This window comes from Hylaeus volcanicus, chromosome 9 (genome assembly GCF_026283585.1).
Source record: "Hylaeus volcanicus isolate JK05 chromosome 9, UHH_iyHylVolc1.0_haploid, whole genome shotgun sequence".
In the NCBI taxonomy this organism is placed as follows: domain Eukaryota; kingdom Metazoa; phylum Arthropoda; class Insecta; order Hymenoptera; family Colletidae; genus Hylaeus; species Hylaeus volcanicus.
In genome coordinates this window covers 2,490,147-2,512,412 of record NC_071984.1, presented here as the reverse complement: position 1 = coordinate 2,512,412, position 22,266 = coordinate 2,490,147, and the positions used below count along the sequence as shown (strand labels likewise).

The window sequence follows — 22,266 nt, the reverse complement described above, 5'->3', positions numbered from 1 at the left end:
CCTCAATCTATGCTGTGACTTGTGGAATCCTTCAGTCTACACTGTGGTCTAAGAAATCTCCCAGTTTATGCTGTGGCTTGAGGAATTCTCCATTCTACGCTGTGACTTGGGGGATTCTTCAGTCTACGCTGTGGCCTAAGAAATCTCCCAGTCTACGCTGTGGCTTGAGGAATTCTCCATTCTACTCTGTGACTTGGGAAATGCCAGAAAGATAATATGAACGTACAAATTCATATTAGGTTGTCCCAAAAGTTTCATCCGTGACTTGCACTCAGTTATTTTGTGTGGCAATGTTTATATAAATAGACAACCTAATTTCTTAGATGTTAATGTTGTAATAGTAACGGAGCAAAATGAATCGTACACGATAATGTAATTCAACGATGTAACCTTAGAGACAAAATATTGTGTATGTATTACTTATTAATGAAATGGAAGAAACTATTTGGACAACCTAATAATTAGACTGCGGATCTTTGTGCAAAATAAAGTCTTCGCGAACGTATCTACATAAAATAGAACCTAAATAGGAATTTATTATGTTTAGCAAATATTATAATATGAACTTTAACTTTCAATAGTTTTTATATTATTGCATACTGTGTGCATTTTGTACATTAAAATTTCCTACAAATGCATAAAAGTCCTCAGTCTATTCATAATCTATGTATCCGTACATCTGAAATAGAGGTCATAGAGAAATCGTGCGTCTCTTTTTTACCTTGGACGCTACTCCTAATGCGTGCAAATAATTTCCTGATTCACCGTGACCATGCTATCTCTTTTTCCTCCTCCAAATTTTCGTCAGTGCACGTATACGTGTACGCAGGTTCGTGTACATCAGCAGTTCCTTCGTGTTCTGTATACGATGGCTAGCTAACTGCTACAAGTAATAGTTTTTTATCAAAAGCACATGTATATCGTGACTAGCCTATGTGTGTATATATAATATGTATATATAATATGTATATATATATATATATTTATATATAGTATATTGTATATAAACCGAACGTTGTGTACGGGTAATATTCTTCGTTTCTCGTGTGTCTCTCCTCCCCTCTTTGCTCGTCGTCATTCCAGTCTGATCAGTCGTTTTTTGTCTTCTGCAGCTGGGAATCACCGCCTAAGGCTGCGCGCGATTCAGGGATTCCCCTGGGGTCCTCCTCGCTTTGGGGCAGTTCAGACTCGTTTGCTATCAGTCGTTTGGTAGATTTGTGCAGTTCGAGACACGGTAGACACGTTTTAAAAGTATCGTCCGTCCCTTAATCTTATTCCATCGGTTTCAGGCCTTCGTTTGACGGCTCCACCCTTCGGTTGGTCGACATTGGACTGAAAGAGGTCTTGGTGGATCTCAGCACGGAACAGAAAAAAAGTCCAGGGTCCTCGAAATTGTATTGGGCTTTTTCTTTTGTTTTTTGTGCGTGAGGAAAAATTCAAATCTCTCGCCAATTACTCTTCGGCTGCTCGAGTTAAGTCTAATAGTCGAATTTTGTGCAAACTAGGAACCTGTTTGTGACGTACACCAACACAGTCTTTTGTGATTCTAAAATTATCGCAGCCGAAGAGTGGGAAACTCTCTTTTTAAACTGTAAACCTCGATATTCGTTTTTTTTTCTTCTTCTTATTTCTTAGATTTCACGTGTGTTGTACAATATAGAAAGAATTCGTACGAAAAAATCTCGCGAAAGGCTTCCAGTCGGTCGTCAGATCGTCAATTTCAGTGATTAGTTTTTTAACGGATAATCGCGGTGGTCCCATTATGCGCGTCGTTTCGTCTGGGAAACAATGATCGCTCGTATTGTGCGTCTGGCGACAAGAATCAGCCTTGTATCGTACAATTGCACGGCCACGGTGTCGTTTTATAAGAGCATGCGTGGAACTCGACGCGCTGACTGCCACAGGAACACGTATAAACATCTAAAAACACAACATCACGCGAGGAAAACGTTTTCAACTAACGTAGTAACAATATAATAAATGCTTCCAAAGGAGAAATCATCGACTAGAAAACGTTAAACACAGTATAGACTAGATTCGTGTCTTGCACAGCTTACGCTGCAAACCCAATTCTCACCATTTGCTCATCGAATGAAAAATTGTTCAACGATACAAGTATTGCACCATAATCAGACTTCTAAATCGAAGCAGTCAACGCGTTTAATCTTCGAAGAGTTATCTTCTTTAAACTTGAAAGAACAAAATATCGCTTCTTTTTCTTTTAGTTTTCATCGACGCACCACAAAAGTTGCAGACTGAGAGGAAGGGAACTCTTAGCTCGCTTGCTTGTTGACATTTTATTTAAAATTTCGACCGATCCTTGGTCCAGCCCTTCCAAGGTTTTTCAAAATCGCGTATCAAAATTATACGAACACTTATTAAAATAACAAGCTTAGGTTATTTTCTACATTCGGTTTCAAATTTTAATGAATTATATATCATTAACAATGTGGCCAATAATTATTATTTTTCTTAAATGGTTTGTAATTTCGGTTATTATAACATATCAAACTTTCAGCAACTTCATAAATTGCAACTTGATTTAAATTTAAAGAGATCAAGCCTTAGCTCGCATCTCTATGTTCAAATATAATTCATATTTAATCAAATAGCAATCGAGTGAAGTTTTGTTAACATCATAGCAACTTTATAAATTGCAACTTGTTTTAAATTTAAAGAGATCAAGCCTTAGCTCGCATCTGTATGTTCAAATATAATTCATATTTAATCAAATAACAATCGAGTGAGGTTTTGTTAACATCATACATTAAATAAATCCATGAAACAACTACCTTAAGATAAATTATGTATCGAAATCTCTGAAATCCAAGTGTTTGTATACTTTTGATACGCATATAAAAGCTGACTATATTTAAAAAGAGAAATGAATTCGTTATTAGTTGATTTGTTAACAAGTCCACAGTCACTGACAAACTGATGACTGTGAACATGTTGAAGTATTACGATACATGAAATACTGATTGGCAAGCAATGTTCCAAGAACTTCCTTTCGCTCTCGTTTCGCTTACAAACAACAAAAATCCCTAAGAATCCTCTTTTACAATGTTTGCGAATAAATATCACCAGAGTTGGGCAAAACTTCCTCGAACCGATAACTCAATATTATTTTTACTCAATATTAATATTAACATTATCTAATCATCGAGAGCAATTGAACTTTCCAATTACTTCTTCATCATCATTGAGAAGAAAAATTCATGATGGTAGTTCTTCATCGTACTAGTCTTCAAATAATTTTAAAAGAAACTAACAATAAAGGGTCCACTATAAGTTTACTCACAGTTCAACTCGACAACCAACAACCGACAACTAGCCATTAACACATAAAATTTGTCTAATGCCCAACGCTGACTCTATAATTTCCATCAACAATCTGCGAATCAGATTGACTTCAAATAAGAGATTCTTCCTCAAGCTAGTAAAGACACATCCCGAAAATGCATTCAATGAGACTTCAACCCTTCACAGTCCCAAGTCGAGTGAGGTTCGACAAGAATGTACTGAAATCAACAGTCACTGGCCTCAGCGTCACCCTCGACTCCTCGTTCGCCTTCTTCTGGATGTGGTGTGTTTCCTTCCTCTGTGTCTACGCTGCTGGTTGGGGTGATTTGTTCTGTTCCAGGGCCAGTCGAGTCAGCTGTAGCCCCTTCGTTGCCCTTCTCGAGTCCCAAGCCACCCAGGAGGCTCTTGTTAATTGGCTCTGGTGATGCTTCTGACTCCTCACTGCTAGGTGAACCGGGAGACGAGACTATCACCTGTGCAGACATTTTTTATTAACTCTTTGACTTTCTCTAGGGACTTTAACAAGAGAATGTTAACCCTCTGCACCCCTCCTGAATCGAGTTTCCAACTGGGAAACCCCTTATCGTATGAATTTTATTTTTTGCTGATCAGTTTAATAAAAATTGCATTATGCGATAGAGGGTTGGGAATTAATCGAAGTTTAAACAAAGGTCTGCTGCACAGAGGGTTAAGCAGCATACGATACAAGAACATAGTACACGAATAGATTATGTTTTGTGGCTGCGTGCAAGATGGGTATAGTGTTTCTGATGCAAAGACATCGCTAGAGAGTTCCTCTAGAAAAATGGTGCGGTTTTGCAGAGTGAGTTTAGAGTCGAGGCCTTCGTTTTTGAGAAATGTGTGGCCAAAATGGATACAGGCGCGCAGAGGAGTCTGAGACGATACGATTGTATGTTCTTCGCAAGGAATTACCTGTTGAAAATTTTCAATGGCGCCTATAGGGCTTGATTTGCATTAGTATTGTTGTTCATTGGATCAGTGAAAGAGTCCTGAGAATGTTCGAACAAAACCTTTCCAAGATTGATCGATTTACTTTTATGTATCAATGTACAGTTCAAATGATGTCCTCTATTCTATCCTCTATTTCTTAAACGAGGTGCTTCGCTTTATGTATTGTGTTTATGTACTGTTGTGTACGATACTTCAAGTGTCGAGGATAACATTCAAGTGTGAAGGACATTACATGATTGCAATTCGACATTATGTGTATCGTACTGGAAATTGTACACCAAGATGCAATGCTCATGATTGAATTACTACATGCTACGATAGACTAATGATCTCGCAGACTGTCAGACATTAAAATGTTTTAGAGAATCAAATTATTAACTAGTACTTTTTCTGTATCTTCCCTTTACTCTATTTTCTAATTCTATTCTAATTTCTAATTCTCCTCTGTATTTATTATTACTGAAGTCCACTCTGTGTGTGACATGATGAAAAGTGACATTAATGGTGGATAAATATGTGTAAGTATGAACAGAGAGTATTCTTACAGAGACAAAACCCCCAAAGTTTCTCAGTATCCAATGCACATGCATCTTTTAAGAAGTAACACTGTCAATGTAGCTATGATACCTTCAAATGTTTCCATGCTGTACACTGGTTCTAATTAGATGCTATTCGACTTGCTTCGGGGCTTTTGTTGAAGTCACTGTATAAAAAGTACACGAACACTTGGATTTTGGAGGTTTCAGTATCTTAAGGTAAATGTTCCATAGATTTATTTAATACAGGATGTTAACAAAACTTCATTCGATTGTTATTTGATTAAATATGAATCACATGAGCCTATTACGATTTAAATTGTCCAACCTAGTTTTATGAAGAACTTCTTATAGAACATACGGATTCTCACAGTGAATTTTTTCAGGTAACTACCACTTTTCGTCACTCACTTTTACTATTAAAAGTTTATTATTAAATATGAATTAAATGAGCCTATTGCGATTTAAATTGTCCAACCTAGTTTTATGAAGAACTTCTTATAGAACATACAGATTCTCACCGTGAACTTTTTTCAATTTAAATCAAATTGCAATTTAGGAAGTCGCTGAAGGTTTGATACGTTATAAGAAACGTAATTATAAGTCATTTAACAAAAAATAACAATCATTGACCACAGCGTTACTGAAATATAATTCATTAAAGTTTGAAAGTGAACGTGGAGAAAAACCTTATTATTTTTACACGAAATTGAATAAAATTGTTGTTGTAACAAGTGTTCGTATATTTTTGATAGCGGTATAGAAATGAAGGGTTGGTCGAAGGTTTTGATGAGGGTTTCGTCTGTGTGAAACTACCCTGTGGTGTGAACTGATGTGTTTTGGCTGATCGTTGCCTGACACAGACCATGCATATGATAACGATAACTAAAGGCTGATGTAAAACGCGAGTGAAAACGATAATAACGATAATACCTGTGCAAGAAGCGGCGTCTCTGTGCTGTCAGCGGTTTGGTAGAGCCGGCAATTTGCGCTTGCTCTGAAGAATACGTGCCCAAACGAAAAAAGATAAAGAAGACAACGTAAATCGTCACTATAATAGAAAGACGTCGAGACTGGTGGCGTTGGAACGGAAATCATAAGCGTCCCGCGGAATTGTTACATCCAAATAATTTACAGAACTGACATCGAGACATGCACGGAGGCGTTTTTGGTGGTATTGGCAATATTTACACGACCTTTTTCTCGTCTGGCAAATTTTTCACCGTTTAGGACAAGCTTCCTTCCTTGCTGAAGAAAGATTTTTATCTCTGAATAGTTTTATGCTCGCAATAAATTCTCCAATTCCAGTTATTATTATTATTATACAGTGGGTGTAGAATGTATTCGTACACCGATCAATTTCCCAAAAAATTTTTGTGTGCAATTGTAGTTTCTTAACTTCCTTCTTTATAATCAATGATATTTTACATATTCTAGATATGATATATTATATGATACATTATATATTAATGATAATTTACATATTATAGATATAGTCCAAACAACATTTACTAGTTAATATAATTTGTGAAATTAACAAACAAAATGCGAAAAGTGGGTAAAAGTATAGAAGCAATAAGCATTTGTACGATTCTTATGACGAACCATTTACAGTAGAGTTTATAACGTAAACACATCAATTTATTGCTCCGTACGAATTAGAAAACATCATATATCCAGTAAAGTACTTCTAAACAGTTGTGCGAATACTTATTGCCTCAACATTTCTATCGATTACATAAATAGCTATTTTTTTTTTGTAATCTATCTATTCTAGAGATTTCCGAGAATATGTGGAGTGTCATTGATTATAAAACATAAGTTAATAAATTACAATTTTACACAGTCTTTTTGGAAATTTATCGGTGTACGAATACTTTCTACACCCACTGTACTTTATGGTAGTGCCTCTGCATTGGAGGGATCATGGCACAAACAAGCCTTTCACGGTGTTTTCTCCCCCCCCCCCCCCCACCTGCCATGTTTGAAACATGTAATTGTGCGAGAATTATTTAAACAAAACTTGGAAATAACATAAACCCAAAGGATATATTTTTAGTATTTTCTACGATTTTAAACGTTATTTTAATTGTACCATGTCGGTTATTACTTTAAACCAAGGAAAAGATAAACGTTTATGTAGAATTTGTATGAATCAGCAGATTAAGCTGCAGTTGGCCAACCATGTTCGAGTGAAAAGTGAATTCAAGTGAAGCGCAGAGATATTTTTCAAGCAAGCGGAAGGGCCGCGATGAAAAATTTGCAGCGACCAACAGACTCGAGTATCCTCGAGGTTCACGGCGACCCTAATCGATGAACAAACGAATGTAATGAATGAGTATATGAATGAACGTCTCGTTGCTTGGATGATTCGACATTATGGAAGCGCGGCAGGGTTGTTCTGCGAAGCGAAACAAAGGGAGAGAAACAGAGTCGTTTACTTTGCCTACCATGCTGTTCACAACACGTTTCAGATAATGCATATGGGACACGGACAGAAAAGCGGAGAGCGAGACGAGATTGTGGTCGAATTTCTTGAAGCGTTTCGTTTCACTTTTCAACAAATCATATGAAGTGTGTGATACGTTAAGTATTAGTGATAGAAAATTGTGTCAGTAGATAAAGCTTTAGCATTTTAGTGGATCTACTTAAAAGTTTTCTGGTTTTTCATTTGGTTTTCGAATGCATAGGTGACTAGGAGACTTGAAATTGTTTTAATTCGAAGCAAAAGGCTTCAAGTAGAAGAAGAAAGAACCGTATAGCAGGAAATTTATAAATTCTTATGTATCTCTTGCTTCTCTTTTGCCCATCCTCTGTACCAGTTTCAACCGTATCATTCTTTTCTAAGATGAAAGCAGGTGGTGCTACGCAGAACTATAAAATACCCCAGTTTGGTGGTATCGTACAACCCAAACGAGTAATCGGGTCAAGTGCAATCGTTGAATTTTGTCCGAGTGTTTAGAAACAAAACAAAAACTGAAGATAGCCTCGAACGCTACAAGTGGATAGGCAAACTCTACGCTTGACCTTAATCCCTGCGTAACTTCTCTGCTTAAGAGGTACTTCTGAACTCGTTCAAACCACCTGTGAACGTCGACAAAGGAGCAGGGTGAAGAAAGGCGAGAGATCGAGACGAACGTGGTCGAGATAAGGCGAGAACACCGAGGGAAGACTGACCTGTCGAGGCTTGACCGGGGGTGGTGGACGAGTGGAGGGAGCGAGGGCTGCGGGTACCGTAGTTGGAGACTGTTGATGAAGTGAGTGTTGCTGCTGCCAGGGCAGCCCTGTGCGTCCCAATGTTCCCTGGATTTGTTGCTGCACCTGTTGCTGCGGCTGCTGCTGCAGAAGCTGCTGACTGTTGTTGTGCTCGACTGGTGGCGTAACTCGAGGAAGTGCTGAAGCGACTGAAGAAATCTTCCGAACTGTCTGTGAAATGAGCGACTGATTATTCGGCTCTTATTCTTCAGGTGTAAGTGTTTATGCAGCCTTGAGCTCTTTGGCAACTGCAGGAGTAACTGAGGACAACTTGGACATATGCTTGCAAAAACTAAATGCTTTTCTAGGAAGTACTGGGAGTTTTTGAAAGTCTTGGAACTCTAGCTGAAAATTTGGTGAAGTTCAATCGGATAACCAGAAACTAATTAAATTAGTTTTATTAAATTTTATTATTGTCCAAGGCATCCTCGGTCTCCCCTACAGTTGATAGAGCGTATTTATGATAACATGGATGTGTATCGCGAGATTGTCAGGGTGGTGATGTTTACTTTCTACTTGGGAGAAAGAAATGACGACATTACCTGACTTAACTGGCCATATTTCAAGGAGATACTTGAGAACAGCGATTGGCTGTTGGAAGTCCAGAGGTGGTCCGTTCTCCTCGGAGTATAGCATCAAGACAGGTCCGAAGCAGACTGCCAGACTAGCAGGAGACATTTTGTTGCACTGCGACACCACCATTGCCAAGTGGTCCAGCAAGTAAATTAACGTGCACTGTAATTGAACAGACAATTGATAGCTTCTAGAGAAAAAGGTAGAGCGCGTGATTAATTGAGAAACTATTAGAGAAAATTTAGAGTGGATACCAACCCTGTTCACTTTTGGTAGACAGTTGAGTATACTGAACATTAGCTTGGCGTTGCCCTGAGGATCATCCGGTATGCAAACAGTCAGTGCATCGACCATCATTTGGTAGAGGCACTTCGTGAAGAGTGGTTCTGGAAGTTCTCGAAGGTAGTCTTTCAGTACACCTAGAAAAAAATTGGGTTCTCAAGGTTGCCGATACTTTAAACCATATTCCTTGTATTAGGTTGTCCCAAAAGTTTCTTTCGCTTTATTAATAAGTAATACATGCACAATATTTTATGTTTTATGTTACATTACTGAATTGTGCACGATTCATTTTGCTGCATTACTATTACAACATGAATATCTATGAAATTAGATTGTCTATTTATATAAACACGACCACATAAAATAATTGAGTGCAGCTCGCGAAAGAAACTTTCGGGACAACCTGATAAATATATATTTCCATTATAATGGATACTTGTCAGACGTTTCGTTGAGATTGAAGAAGCAAGTAATTTGTGATGGGTTCTAGCAAAGGAAATGCTTCTAAATTAATAATTGTACTGCGCTATTACAGTTTAATTTACCAGTGATAACGTTGATATCTGGTACATTGTCAGGTGACAGGTTCACGGAACGAGCGTTCCTCTCGAAAGCCTCCCTGAGTATCCTCTTCTTCGACGCTGACCCACAAAGTCTGTACAAGCCTGTGATCGTGAGAACACTTCATAAGTATCGTTAAGGGTAAACCAGTGGTGGGTACCAGAGAAAGAAACTGTGGATATAAAATATTAGAAACGAGAATAGAAATATCTAAAATGTTTATAATACATAGTAAATAAGGATATAATGTTAAGAAAAATGTAATATGAGATGTAACAAAAGTTTATATTTTTTATAAAGTGTAAAAAGGAATAGTGCAAATGTCAAGAGATTATCTGACCCCATTAAATAAATAACTGGAACTGGAACTGAAGAAAGAAACTGTAAACGTTCTACTAGAAATATGGAGAATTATATCAATACAGAAATGAACTTTTCCGTGAGCTATCACGGTGAAAAATAGAGGAAGACTGCGCGTGCGAGATAGATAGATAGGCTCGCTCGGTGTGCGTTAGTGATCCTTGGTCATAAAAAAACTTATACCTAGCCTTGCACAAAAAAGGCCAGAATACGGAAGGTCAACTCTTAACAAATAACACCTCAAACGCCATCTTGAGACACACACCAAGTTGTACAAGTCTAAAGAAAATAACTAACTAACTAACTAACTCTTAACAAGTATCGTAACGATAACAGCAGACCCTGGTGAAGATTGATACCACCAGGGCCAGTTTATTTGGCTCTACGGGAGTCGAAAATTAACAATGACAACATGGGGACAGTCTGGCACTTGGACACTTGAAATTCCTCAAGTACTAGAAAAAGAAAGCAAACCCACCGATGATGTCAAGACCCCTTCTTTCAACCTCCTCGACACAGCGCCAGACGATTATGGGAACGTTTGGTACCCCCATTGCTAAGGCAGTGGAAACTCCTCCAGTGACTCCTCCAGTTTTGCTCTCTCTGCTCACCTGAAGACAACCATCAAAATTAGTGAACGTAGAATCTCACGCAATACCTCGTCTTCCTCAAAAGGGGAACCCCTGATGGACTCACCACGGTGTCCAGATCAACACCGAAGAGAGGAGCAGCCCTGGTGGCCAAGGATATCACTGGCAGTCCCCTCCGTCGGAAGGTTTGCTGAGCATCGGTGTAACGCAGTTTCAAATAAATCGTGCCACGTGGCTCGACCTTGACGGCCAACTGGTGAACAGGCGATTCCTTGAGGAGGGTGGCCAGGTGCACGGATCCCTTGTAACAGAGCTTGTGCCTGTACTGCGGGTCCCAGGAATAGACGAGGAGGTCTAACTGCCGGTTGCCAACGAGGTCCAGCTCGAAGGTCTCGTCCCAGTCGAACATCAGGTCACCGGTCCGGACCACTGTCCTCGCTTTGTGCACTCTGTCGCACTCCAGTACGCAGTACAGGTCTCTCAAGCCACAACTAGCTATTTTAGTACAGAAATGTCGTTGGAAACAAGTCAATCCAAAATGTTCATTATTAATAGAGACATGGATTATTAAAGATTTTGCACCATTTCGGTAATACCATATTTTTTTACAAATTCCTCGCCCAAAGGCACGCAGTTTCCCGTTTTGATCATTGAAATCCGTTTACCCAATGAAAAGTTATGATTTTTTCAAACTTCTACCGAGCCTCCCCTTGCGAAGTCTTAATAAATTCATTTCTCGATTTTTAAAAAATCGGTTTTTCACTTTAGAGCAAAACGTTCTAGACGTTTTTTGTAGGTTTAGATGAGATCCATCGCGGAAAAAAAGTTTCAATCAAAAGTGTCCATTATTAACAGAGCTGATGCTAAACGGAATTGTTGTATTTCAAAGAGTCGAGTTAACCGCGGTGTCTGTGCAGCGTAGAACCTGCCAAGGGACGTGGAGACCCGAACATACCTAAATTAGGCTGACCTGATGGCGTGGAGGGTGTGGTAGCCGCTGACGAGGACGTCGTCGAACGGAGGCCGCGTCCTGCCAACAGATGGACGTAGAGCAATCCGCTGACCCCACCTGCCAGATCGCCGCTGTTGGTTTCCCCGAGCGAGCTCAAGAGAGAACTAGTCGAGTTCGGAGTCCCTACAGTCGGTGGCTTCTCTATCTTATACTTGAGGAACTCTGCAAAAGAAAGGAGATCTTCCTTATGACTCTGCAGGTGTAAGAGGTTCCCCACGCTGTAGAAATATTAATGGGAAAGTCCCTACAGTCTGTGGAATCCCAAGCCTCTGGTCTTTCCCCAAGAGGTGAACGATGTCTTCCAAAGACTCCTCCAACGAACAAAAGAAAAAACTCATGGTCCAAAGAAACTAGACTTAACGCTCCTTTCTCCTCACCTGCAGGATTAATGTCTAGCAGTCTTTGATCCTGAGTTCTGGTAGGCGTGGGGGTGGGTATGCTTCTCGTTGACTCCAGGTCCAGTAGATTCCTGATTCTCCTTACCGAGGTAGCTCTCTGTGCGGTCGAGTTGCTGAGAGACGGTTTCTGACTCGTCAGGGACGCGCGCGCGCTCGACGCAACCGAGGCCGGTCTTGGATTCGTCGTTCCACGGTGACAGGTTGAGCTGATCGCCGTCGATGCTCTCAGATTGGCCAGGTTCACTTGTTGTGCCGAGGCTGATCTTGTCGACAGACGGTCCAGAGTGCTTGACAGTGGCCTGTACGCCCCGTAGTTGCCGTAATCACCCTGAAGAACGTGAATTACATTTATATTTTGGGACACGAGCAATCGTGGTTCTGTATTGAGTTTAAGTTGGTAGTACCGTGAGATCAGTAATCTAGGTTTCTTATTCTTTTAGATGTTTGGGAATTCCCCTATGAACAGTGGTTCTGTATCGAGTTTAGGTTGGCACTACTGTAACGTCAGTGATCTAGGTTTCTATTCTTTTATTCATTTTATTATATAAGTGAAAAGTAAATGTTCTATTTCTGTCTAAACGTCTACTTCCCTTTAAAAATTACTAAATACACTTCTTCTATCATGATTTATGTAATTGTACGCAAACAATGTTTACACTCGATCATTCTGTCATTAAGTATTATCCTCTTTATTAGTAAAATCCAGTGCTATTTTTTCTTTTAATACCTCCCACTTGTAACAATAAGAATACGTAGTTCAATATCTGTCCCCGGTACTGTGTACAGTGCAGCGTTTTCTGTGATTACGTTCTGTTTCGTTTTAGGTATTAATATATTAAATTAATTATTGTAATAACGGTGAAATAAATATTCTTTACTTGATTGACAGCTGCGTGAATGTTCTCAGCACTGTAGGTATAACGAGGTGGCCTACTCGTGGTCGCCCTGATTTGCTCGTACAATGCACTGGTGCTTGGTGTTCGACTCAGCCATGCTCGATACTCATCCGATGTGAACACACTTGGTGATGATGGTATTCTCCCTGTTCACACATCCATGTAACTTATAGATTTATACAGATTCATAGACTCATTAACACGAGAACTAGCTAGTCCATCGATTAAACTCACTAAACTATACTAATATCAGTATCGTACGGTAATTTTACCTATATACCTATGTATTTCCAATTTCTTTTTAACATTACTCGCTTGTTATCTCAATTTTTAGTAACAATTATTATAACAGTTGGTAGATGAATTAATTTACTCCTCACTGAACTATACTAATATCAGTATCGTACAGTGATTTTACCTATATACCTATGTATTTCCAATTTCTTTTTAACATTACTCGCTTGTTAACTCACTTTTTGGTAACAATTATTGTAATAGTTGATAGATAAATTAATTTCTTACCTCTGTCACGCCTGATAGAAGGCAACTCAGGTGCTGATAGCGCTCCATCGCTGTCTTCTTGATCGATCAGCCCTGATGCTACTGTGCTAAGTCCTGATCGAAGACCAGGTTGCTGAGGCAATGTTCTGCCACTTCGAGGTAACGAATTCGACCTCAAACCTGTAATAGACGTACAGACGTGATTATCTCTGTTGTCAGTCATTATTTCTCATTCAATTAAACGTAATGTATCTTTCACGGTATGGTAGACCCAGAATAAATGACAAAAGGAGATTTAAGAGTACTTGAACAATTTAGCTTATTCTTTTAGATGTTTTTCAGATCATCGTAACATTTTTATTGTACACCATTGCAATTTTTCCGCTTATTAATGTTTATTATAGGGACAATAGCTACTAACCAGAGGAACTCTGACCAATTTGCGACCTCGAGAGGGTCGCCAGGTGTGAGACAGCGCTGCTTTGCGGTGGATTATTCATGTTGTGCCTGTAGTAATAATACGCTGACTTAGGCGAACTGGAACACGTTGCCTCTGTGTCTGACGCATAATCTAACGATGGTCGATGCCTCCTCGTCAGGGTGCCAAACTGACCTTGCCTCTGGGTGGACGACGTTGTATCGGCTTGGGTAGCATACCTTGTGTTGTATCTCAATGCTGACGTACCTATTTTGATTAAAAAAAAAGTATCATACCGACCATATTTCTATTATATTCTTATTTGAGACGAAGCAAGATGTTTAAGAAGCTTCGATAATTCATTAAATTCCAAATTTAATGTACGTGATATCTGTTCCATAAGAAACTGTGTTAAAGTTACAAAATTGTCACATAGATTTAATAAAACTGGGGTGGTCAGTTTAAGGCTATGAAATAGGCTATGTGATTCATATTTAACCGAATAACTATCAAGTAAGGTTAAAATCCAAGCGTTTGTGCATTTTTGATACCTAGTATATAACAACAAGAAATATTGCAATTGGTTTCCTAGTATTTAGATAACAAATATTCATGGAAAATACTAAAAGTGAGTGACGAGAAAGTGGTAACGAGTAGTTCTTGTATGAAATGGAAAATTGCAGACCTGACTTCAAGCTAGATCTAAGAAGAGTGTGTCGAGCAGGTGTGGTGATGCTGGTGTAATCCACACGGGGTAGATGCTGATCGGAGCCACTTCTAGGCATGATTCTTCCACTGCTTGAGTGCTGACCGTATCCATAGTGCGAAGACTGGGTCTGACCAGACAATCTGCCACCAATTGACTGCATTCCTGCGCCCGTGGACATTCGTCGACCACCATTAGAGGGCATTACAGGCCCCGTGTAGAAAGAGTGTACCTGAATCCATTAACAGTTGTCAATCTCGCGTTGTTCTATTCTGAATGCATATATGTGTTCCTTCGACTCACAGCTGACCAGATAAAAGATCTGTACAAGGGTTGTACTCAATGTAATTACAGGGTTAGTAATTAACACTTTATCTACTCCTTTGGCTTTCTAAACTTGTTTGCATTTTAATTTCAATGTTTAATGGAACCTATAAATTGTATCATTGACTGTAACATAGGGAATCCCCCAAGACTTGTATGCAGAAGGTATCGCAAGCCTACATTAATATAATCTAATGTAGCAAAGACTTCTAACTTGTAGATTCCTCCTGGATAACAGTAGTCAAAGCGTGACATAAAATATTCTTACAGGTATTTTAATTCCAATGTTTACAAAGCTTTCGCTACACTTGGCAGCAGAAGTTTACATTATCCTATATTAATGCTAATGTAGAAAATCTCGTTCAAACATGTATTAGACTTAAAGTAAGCCAATAGCTAAAGTGTTAAGGAAAAATTCAAGTCGACTGTGATCGAAGGGAACCCCAACTGTGAATTACTTGTGCCAACACGATCGATGGATCTTCCAGTAGTGGTACATTCTTTTAATCTGCATTTGAGCGATTTATTAGTCCATGGATCCATTTATCGTGTGGACTATGACGATCACGGATCGTCACGAGGTGAGACAATACTCAGAAAAAAAGAAATTGAAAGAACGAGCGCATAGCAAAGCTTACGAGGCAACAAAAAGTAGGTTCACATCACAAACAGTGAGAGACATACGCGTGATCAATTCCACGTGGACACTGACAAACGTTTGGCCATTTTATGGGATCCGAGCAATGTTTATTTCAACCATCCAATTTATTTGCAGCTATTTGAAGATGAAACTGACCCACATGAAAATGTACAAATGCTTGTCCACTGTCCAGGTCGGGCACGGTGCAGGAAATTGCGCTCATACACAAGTCTAGATATCAAGAAAGAGTTAGTGGTTTCTTTACCTTTGTGAAATCCTGGTTAATATCAACGTAGCATTCATTCATAGAACCGATTAGTCATGTGAAACACGTGGTCGAAACACGAGAGAGCTGCGTACCATCGTCCTCCAAGTCGTTTGGACGATACTCGGACAAGTCCCTGACTATCAATACTGTTACGATACAATCCGCTCCTTTTTTCGTTTCCACAAGGATTATTTCCCCCATCCAAACGTCTTGGAGATCAGGACAGCACGCATCACACTGATCTCTATCAAGAGTGTCTCGATACATTGCCACGAATTCACCACTTTCTTATTAATCGCGATTGCAATTGAGGACAGAAAAGGGCAAACAAGTGTCAACTTGGTGCAGACAGGTATGTGAAAGGGTGCTCGATCCACATCGTCTAGAACATCTATGTGTGACCTACTCCTGACAGCAGCTGGAGATTTATGGTTGAGGTATAGCTCGAGTTTCATCTTTCGTAGATTGGCAAGCTTCGACTTAAACAGAGCTCCATTAACTAGATCTGAGGCATCGTAAGCTGAATAAGCAATAAGGAGTCTCGTTCTTGTCTTTACGTTAACTATCCTAAGAGAATTGCTTCGGAGTTCACTACACTGGGTATCAAAAGTATACAAATACTTGGATTTTGGAGGTTTAGGTATCTTAAAGTAGTTGTTCCATGAATTTGTTTAATGTAGTATTTTAACAAAACGTTTGATGTGTTACAAGAACCGAAGTTATAAAATTTTTATGAAAAATGATATAAAAATTTTGTAATTTTAATACAGCTTCTTATGGAACGTACAGATTTTCATAGTGAACTTGTTCAATTTGAATCAAATTGCAATTTATGAAGTTGCTGAAAGTTTGACATGTTATAAGAAATGTACATAATTATAAACCGTATAACAAAAAGTAACAATCATTGACCACAGCGTTACTGAGATATATAATTCATTAAAATTTGAAACTGAACATAGAAAAACATCTAAACCTGTTATTTTGATATGAAATTTAATAAAAATTTTTGTTTAATAAGTGTCTATATATATTTGATTCTTTCTTTTAATTTTAAAATGCAAATGGCAAAATGTAACTGCACATTGAATATCGTAGTATAATTACTTTTTATGAAAAACTATTTTAAGATACTGGAACCTCAAAAATCGAAGTGTTTGTATAATTTTTATAGGCTGTGTTGGTGGCTGTATACTTTCTCATTACTACATAAGGCATCCAAAAGACAATTACATAGATTATATGAATAGTATGTATAAATCATTATATAAATAGTGTTCTTGCGACTCGATCAAGAATTATCAGATGAATTTTCATTGCATCGTTGCCTTCTACCGATTATCAGGCACAAATCTTCATCCGATACACATTTTCCTTTCATTTCTCTCCTGCCGACAGAGTCAATTTCAATGTTTTCTTGAAATTAAATCTCGACCTGCGTCAGAATAGTGGACAAAGAATGAGATATCACTCAGGACTTACTTTTTCAGCCAAACTCTCCAACGTTTTGGGATATCCACGCTCGTACGGCTGGAAATGTTGCGTAGCTGACGGTTTTGGTTGGTGTGTGATGACTGGTGGTGGCGGTGGTTGGTAGGACCAGTGTCCCTCCGGTCTGGAATTGTAGTACAAATCACCGTTGCTTGATCCTAGATCCTGGCTGGATCCTAGACCTGTCAGACCCAGTCTCGACCTGGATGGCAGCATTTCGCGACCATCGCCGCGTCTACGATTACCATCTCTGCAATTAAAATCATTATTAGATGGTCTGTGTTTCATCTATCCCACACTGTGCGATATAAATGCACTTAACATTAAATATAGAGTACCTGACATGATTGCTCGTTGCATGATCACTCTCGTCTTCGTTCAACTCCCTCTTGATCACGACAACTGGTGGTGCCTTGTGCTCAGTTTGACGACTGTGGGAGATGGGCTGGTGCTGACCGTGTCTCGTTGCCAAGACAAGCCTCCTGGGTATCGACATGATGATTACCACATCATCTAGGCTCATGTGTGTTACGTCGACCAGGTTCACCGCTAGGATCTCGTCACCCACCTGGAACAAGGAACCAAGAACAGTATTAATTGATGGATATAAATTTATAAATACGACCACTGATATCTGAATTTACATTAAAAATTGTTCCGAAGAGCACACATTAATTTTCTGTTGCTGGAGGTTCCCTGTAAGTTACTAGAGTGGAGTTAGGAGTTAGGAGTTAGTAGGAATTAGAGTTGCTGGCGCAGTAAAATATGAAGAAAGGGATAGAGGGCGTCTAGAGGTTTCTGATGGAAAAAGGAGCATCACCTTCAAGCAGCCGCTGTTGTAGACAGCGGTCTCCAGGGCTATCCTCGAGATAAAGACGCCATCGTTCCTGTCGACGCCGTTGCCCTCGCGTATGTAGAGCCCTAGCGTCTGCCCTGGCCTCTTGATTATTTCCACAAAGTGGATGGGGTGCTTCGGATCCTGGAACAAGAAAGTTTCTGCGATATCAGCTGATATTTCATAGTATTGAATGACAAATAAAAATGGGAAGCAATTATTACAACTTGGCTGGTGGAATAACCTAACTGGGAAGGCCAGTTACTACTCTACATGTGTTTTCAGGGAATCGGGCCCCTTCAAAGCAGAGATTTACTACTCCGATGGGATCTGTTATCAGGCAACCGTCTGTGCTTTCAGGGAACCAGACCTGTCCGAAGCAAGGATTTCTATGTAGAAGATGAAATGATAAGGAATGATAAGGTGGTACTTAATATTGCTGCTTGTAATTTAGAAAATGCTAGGCCTAATCTCCGATTACCATCCCATTGTTTTGGGTCGATGAGGTGCGAGGAACGCTTCAGGAATTAACGAATGACATAATTAAACGAAGAATCATCAGACCTGCATCGCGGTGAACTTCTTCGCGGCTTCCGACGCCTGCCTGCCCATTTGCCGTGGCTCGATGACTCGCACGACCATCTCACCCCTCCGTTCGACAGCTTCGAGGGCTGCTGCCGTTGAGGCGTCATGATCGTTTTCGACCGTCTCGATCTGCTTGAAGATCTCGGTGCTGATCCCGCTCACCTGCAACGACAGGTCCTTACGCTTCAACAAATGTAACGAAGGACGTTTGCTTTGGGTGGGAATCTCGTGAAACTATTCCAGAGGGCACCGGGGCGGCTTCTTTTTATCATTCTTTGTAAGTGGAAGATAGTAGGTTGCATACATGTTGTTATTATTATTTACCTTTTACCTTACATTTTCCTCATATTTCCTACTACATTCATTTGTATAATATAAACCTTACAACTGTGCTTATACATTATTGACGACGTAAAAGCTCGATATCTAAGCTAGTGCTTTTTTTGTTATAAGCTTTGCGAGCGTGCGTGTGGTGCCGATGCGCCAATTTTCGTTTTGTATGTCTGCTGCGCATGCGCCTACTCTCTTACCCGAGCAAGCGAACCGTTTTGATTAACTATATTAATTAATTATCGTGCGTTTAACCTCATTTAAATATAATCAAACTAGAAATAGTTGTCCCATTATTCGATCAAGAACGAAAATTATCCATTTAGCTCTGAGCAACAACTCACATACACGCCTGCCAACACACACACAATACCTAGCTACCAACTAAAGGAGGCCATTATCCCTATAACAATACAAAATGTGGTGAGTGACGTTTCTGGCTATGAGCCTTTGATAATATCAATTATAAAGAACTGTGAGAGTTGGAATGTTGGTATGCTTGAAAAGTGAGTAAGGTTGGCATGCGTGTGTCAGGAATGAGGTTAGGTGTGAGAAAAGAAGAAAAGTGTGTAGAGTCGTCAATCAATATGTGTAATAAATACTCGTTACATATATAGTATACATTAACTAATCATTATCCATATATGTAAGAATAAAACCCTGGCAGACTGACATATCAACCCCCAGGTTAGACCCTTGAACCTTGTATTAAATAAAAAGAACAAACTGGACTATGGAAGCCTTAAATATTGTTTTTGAAAATGTTTGAAAGTAACTGATGCTGTAAGTCTTAAACATCTTGTCTGAAGCTGGCTGAAATTGTTTGAAGATGAGTGACGTTTCTAGCTGTGAGCCTTTGTTAATATCAATCATAAAGAACTGAACTATGGAAGCCTCAGCTATTTTCTTTTAAATTGTTTGAATTTAACTGCTTATAAAGAACTTTGAATTTGAAGAAGGTTTGTACAGTTATTTTTATAGAGGGTTATTTATCTTATATTACAATTTGGTTTACAGCGTTTGTTGCTGGAATAGTTTCACGAATAGTGCTCTCCTTGTGGCTTAATCCTTCCCCTCGCTAATTAAATTGATCAATGACACCACATAGGTCTAATCGATTCTCACAAATTGAGATATCTCTTTACCTAAAGTATCGCTAAACAGAAGAACAGTATTTCTCCAATTGCAACTCCAGTTACTCATGAAAGCAAACACAGGAAATGATTAACTATTTAATGGGAGATGTTTGTTTAATAATTGTCCATTGTTAATAAGTTTGTATTCAATTTAAATTATATTTAAGTGACTAAATGCTGCTTTTATTTAGAGAATCGATCAATCTTTCCTTACAATTATAATTACAAGTTACTTAATTATATAGCAAATATAAAATACACTCGTTGCTTTGTAGAAGAATAGGTCTGTAAGAGTTTATACTGGACACTTTGTATGTACAATTGGAACAACAGAATGATCGCACTTGCGTGACGAAGTATGGTAAATTATTTGATGGAAAATATTATTGTTGATACCTTTCTGAAGTCTCCTTGAATGACCATGGGGGGTGGTTCCTTGGGGCGCAACTGGTTGGCAGGAGCTTGCCTCCCAGGACTTGCGCTTATGTCTGTCACTTCCCCCCGGCCCTCCTGGAACGAAATTAACAACATTGATTACCAACGACCCCCGCCATCATTTATACAGCGTAATTGCTTCATTAATTGCTACTCCCACGCTGACTGCGCACAAGTACTTTCGAAGAGAAACGGTTTCCCTTGTTTTACTCGATATCTCGAAAACGATCGCGTTTACGATCAAATTGCTAATAACCAAAATTAAAGACAAAGAAATTCGGTACAAAAATTGTAGGACACATTTTTTCGAACTATCGATATTTTAGGCATAACGCGAGCCTCAACAGAAACATACGTAAAATTGTTCAGTTTTCTTTATTATGTCGTGTTACGTGTAAACTATTGGTTGGAGGGAGAAACTTATTCGACCTTTTTTATAGAAAATTTCGTGATCTTCATTTTTGGTGATAAGTAGTTTTGCTGTGAATACGATAGTTTTCGAGATATTTGCGATTCAAGCTAGCAAGTTGATCGGTTTAGTTGAGCAAATGGAGCACTCGTTTAGAACAAAGTTTTCAATTGGTTAAATAAATATTTGTACATTGTAAAATTCTATATTGGTCTTGTACGTCTTTTAAATATTGTTCGGATGTATTCTAACAAATTTTCATAAACATTTATCCACGCAAAATAATAATAAAAATAATAATATGAAAAAAAAATATCAACGACTTCAGATTAAATAATAAACTCTAATCCTGAACGTTTCGGTTTTGATTTCAAAGTGGAGGGTCTAAAGGCTGCCACAAATCAGGCTAAACGGGAGGAAATTTCTTCTAGGCGGTTGCACGCGAGATTGAATCGGTAGCCTGATTAAAGCCTCGTAAAAATTGCAAGCGCATTCGGTCGGTTCGGGTCCGTGAAATTGCGAACAATCAGGGGATGCACGCGTTTAAAAGGATCGCCTCTAAAAATAGCGCGGAGGAAAAATGATCAGGAGTAGAAATTAATGCTGTGCCTTAATATTCAACCGTTTGTAATTTTAGGTTAAACAGCAACCTATTTCCCGCCATTTTGTTACGTTATCCATTTTCTAAATCCTCGATCCGATCTCCATTAGAACGTATCTGTACACGAAACCTAAGTCTCAACCTGACGACCGTAACACAAACATGGCGCCATTATAGGTTTATAGCCAGTAATGGTATCTCCTGACGGAACACTCTAAACCGCCAGATCACAGTACTCCTATTAATAGCGCAATCTACAATCGATAGCTGAACCTAACCCTAAGCTATTAAATTCGTATCAAATGAAGGCTATCTCAAGAGAACAGAAAATACCATGTCCGAGGTAGTCCATTAGCTCTGGAGCCAATAATGGTACTTGGCCTAGCAAACCTAACCTATCAAGTCTCGACACATCAGGGGTCAACTCTTAATAGACTCAAACCGTTCGAACACGTTCATATCCGGACCACTACTCCTAAAAATTGACGAGCATCAGAGTTCGAGCACATAACCTAACCTTAATATAACCCTAACATAACCTAACATAACCTAACCTCTGAGCATTTATTTGTCCAACCTCACTAATCTCGTCAATCCCGTTAATCTTCTTTAACTTGTTTCAGAGTTCTACCTCGAGACTAAATCCCTTAATTCCGGAAGGGTCCCGTCATGCATGTGAGTGACATGGCGGTCAGTGTATCGCCAGATCAGTGTATGTGCTCCATACAATTACCAAACGCTGTCAATCCATGTACTTGAGGCCTTATCATATCATAACTAGCCATAAATAGCAATTGGTGCTTCGAAAACAGAACTCAACCCACAGGGAAGGACCTACTAGCCTAAATG

At 39.1% G+C, this 22,266-nt stretch overlaps 1 protein-coding gene across 5 annotated transcripts in view; it reads right to left on the bottom strand.

Moving 5' to 3' along the window:
• Positions 1 to 9: 9 nt before the first annotated feature.
• LOC128881820 (rho GTPase-activating protein 100F) overlaps positions 10 to 22,266 on the bottom strand; it is a 48,224-nt gene continuing 25,967 nt past the window's right edge. For 2 of the 5 annotated variants that reach the window (XM_054133173.1, XM_054133172.1), the window contains 18 exons: positions 20,369 to 20,482; positions 18,486 to 18,668; positions 17,907 to 18,065; positions 17,425 to 17,654; positions 17,078 to 17,336; positions 14,343 to 14,595; positions 13,661 to 13,924; positions 13,261 to 13,419; positions 12,721 to 12,884; positions 11,822 to 12,170; positions 11,388 to 11,606; positions 10,539 to 10,927; positions 10,321 to 10,453; positions 9,467 to 9,586; positions 8,898 to 9,058; positions 8,609 to 8,801; positions 7,989 to 8,233; positions 10 to 3,776 (listed from right to left, as the gene is read on the bottom strand). In XM_054133173.1, coding sequence (XP_053989148.1) covers positions 3,528 to 3,776; positions 7,989 to 8,233; positions 8,609 to 8,801; positions 8,898 to 9,058; positions 9,467 to 9,586; positions 10,321 to 10,453; positions 10,539 to 10,927; positions 11,388 to 11,606; positions 11,822 to 12,170; positions 12,721 to 12,884; positions 13,261 to 13,419; positions 13,661 to 13,924; positions 14,343 to 14,595; positions 17,078 to 17,336; positions 17,425 to 17,654; positions 17,907 to 18,065; positions 18,486 to 18,668; positions 20,369 to 20,482 — 3,843 coding nt within the window. In that variant the 3' untranslated portion in view covers positions 10 to 3,527. Of the gene's footprint in view, positions 3,777 to 5,371; positions 5,809 to 7,988; positions 8,238 to 8,608; positions 8,802 to 8,897; positions 9,059 to 9,466; positions 9,587 to 10,320; positions 10,454 to 10,538; positions 10,928 to 11,387; positions 11,607 to 11,821; positions 12,171 to 12,720; positions 12,885 to 13,260; positions 13,420 to 13,660; positions 13,925 to 14,342; positions 14,596 to 17,077; positions 17,337 to 17,424; positions 17,655 to 17,906; positions 18,066 to 18,485; positions 18,669 to 20,368; positions 20,483 to 22,266 lie in introns of those variants that run through there. The other 3 variants (XM_054133176.1, XM_054133174.1, XM_054133175.1) reach the window with 3 other exon arrangements.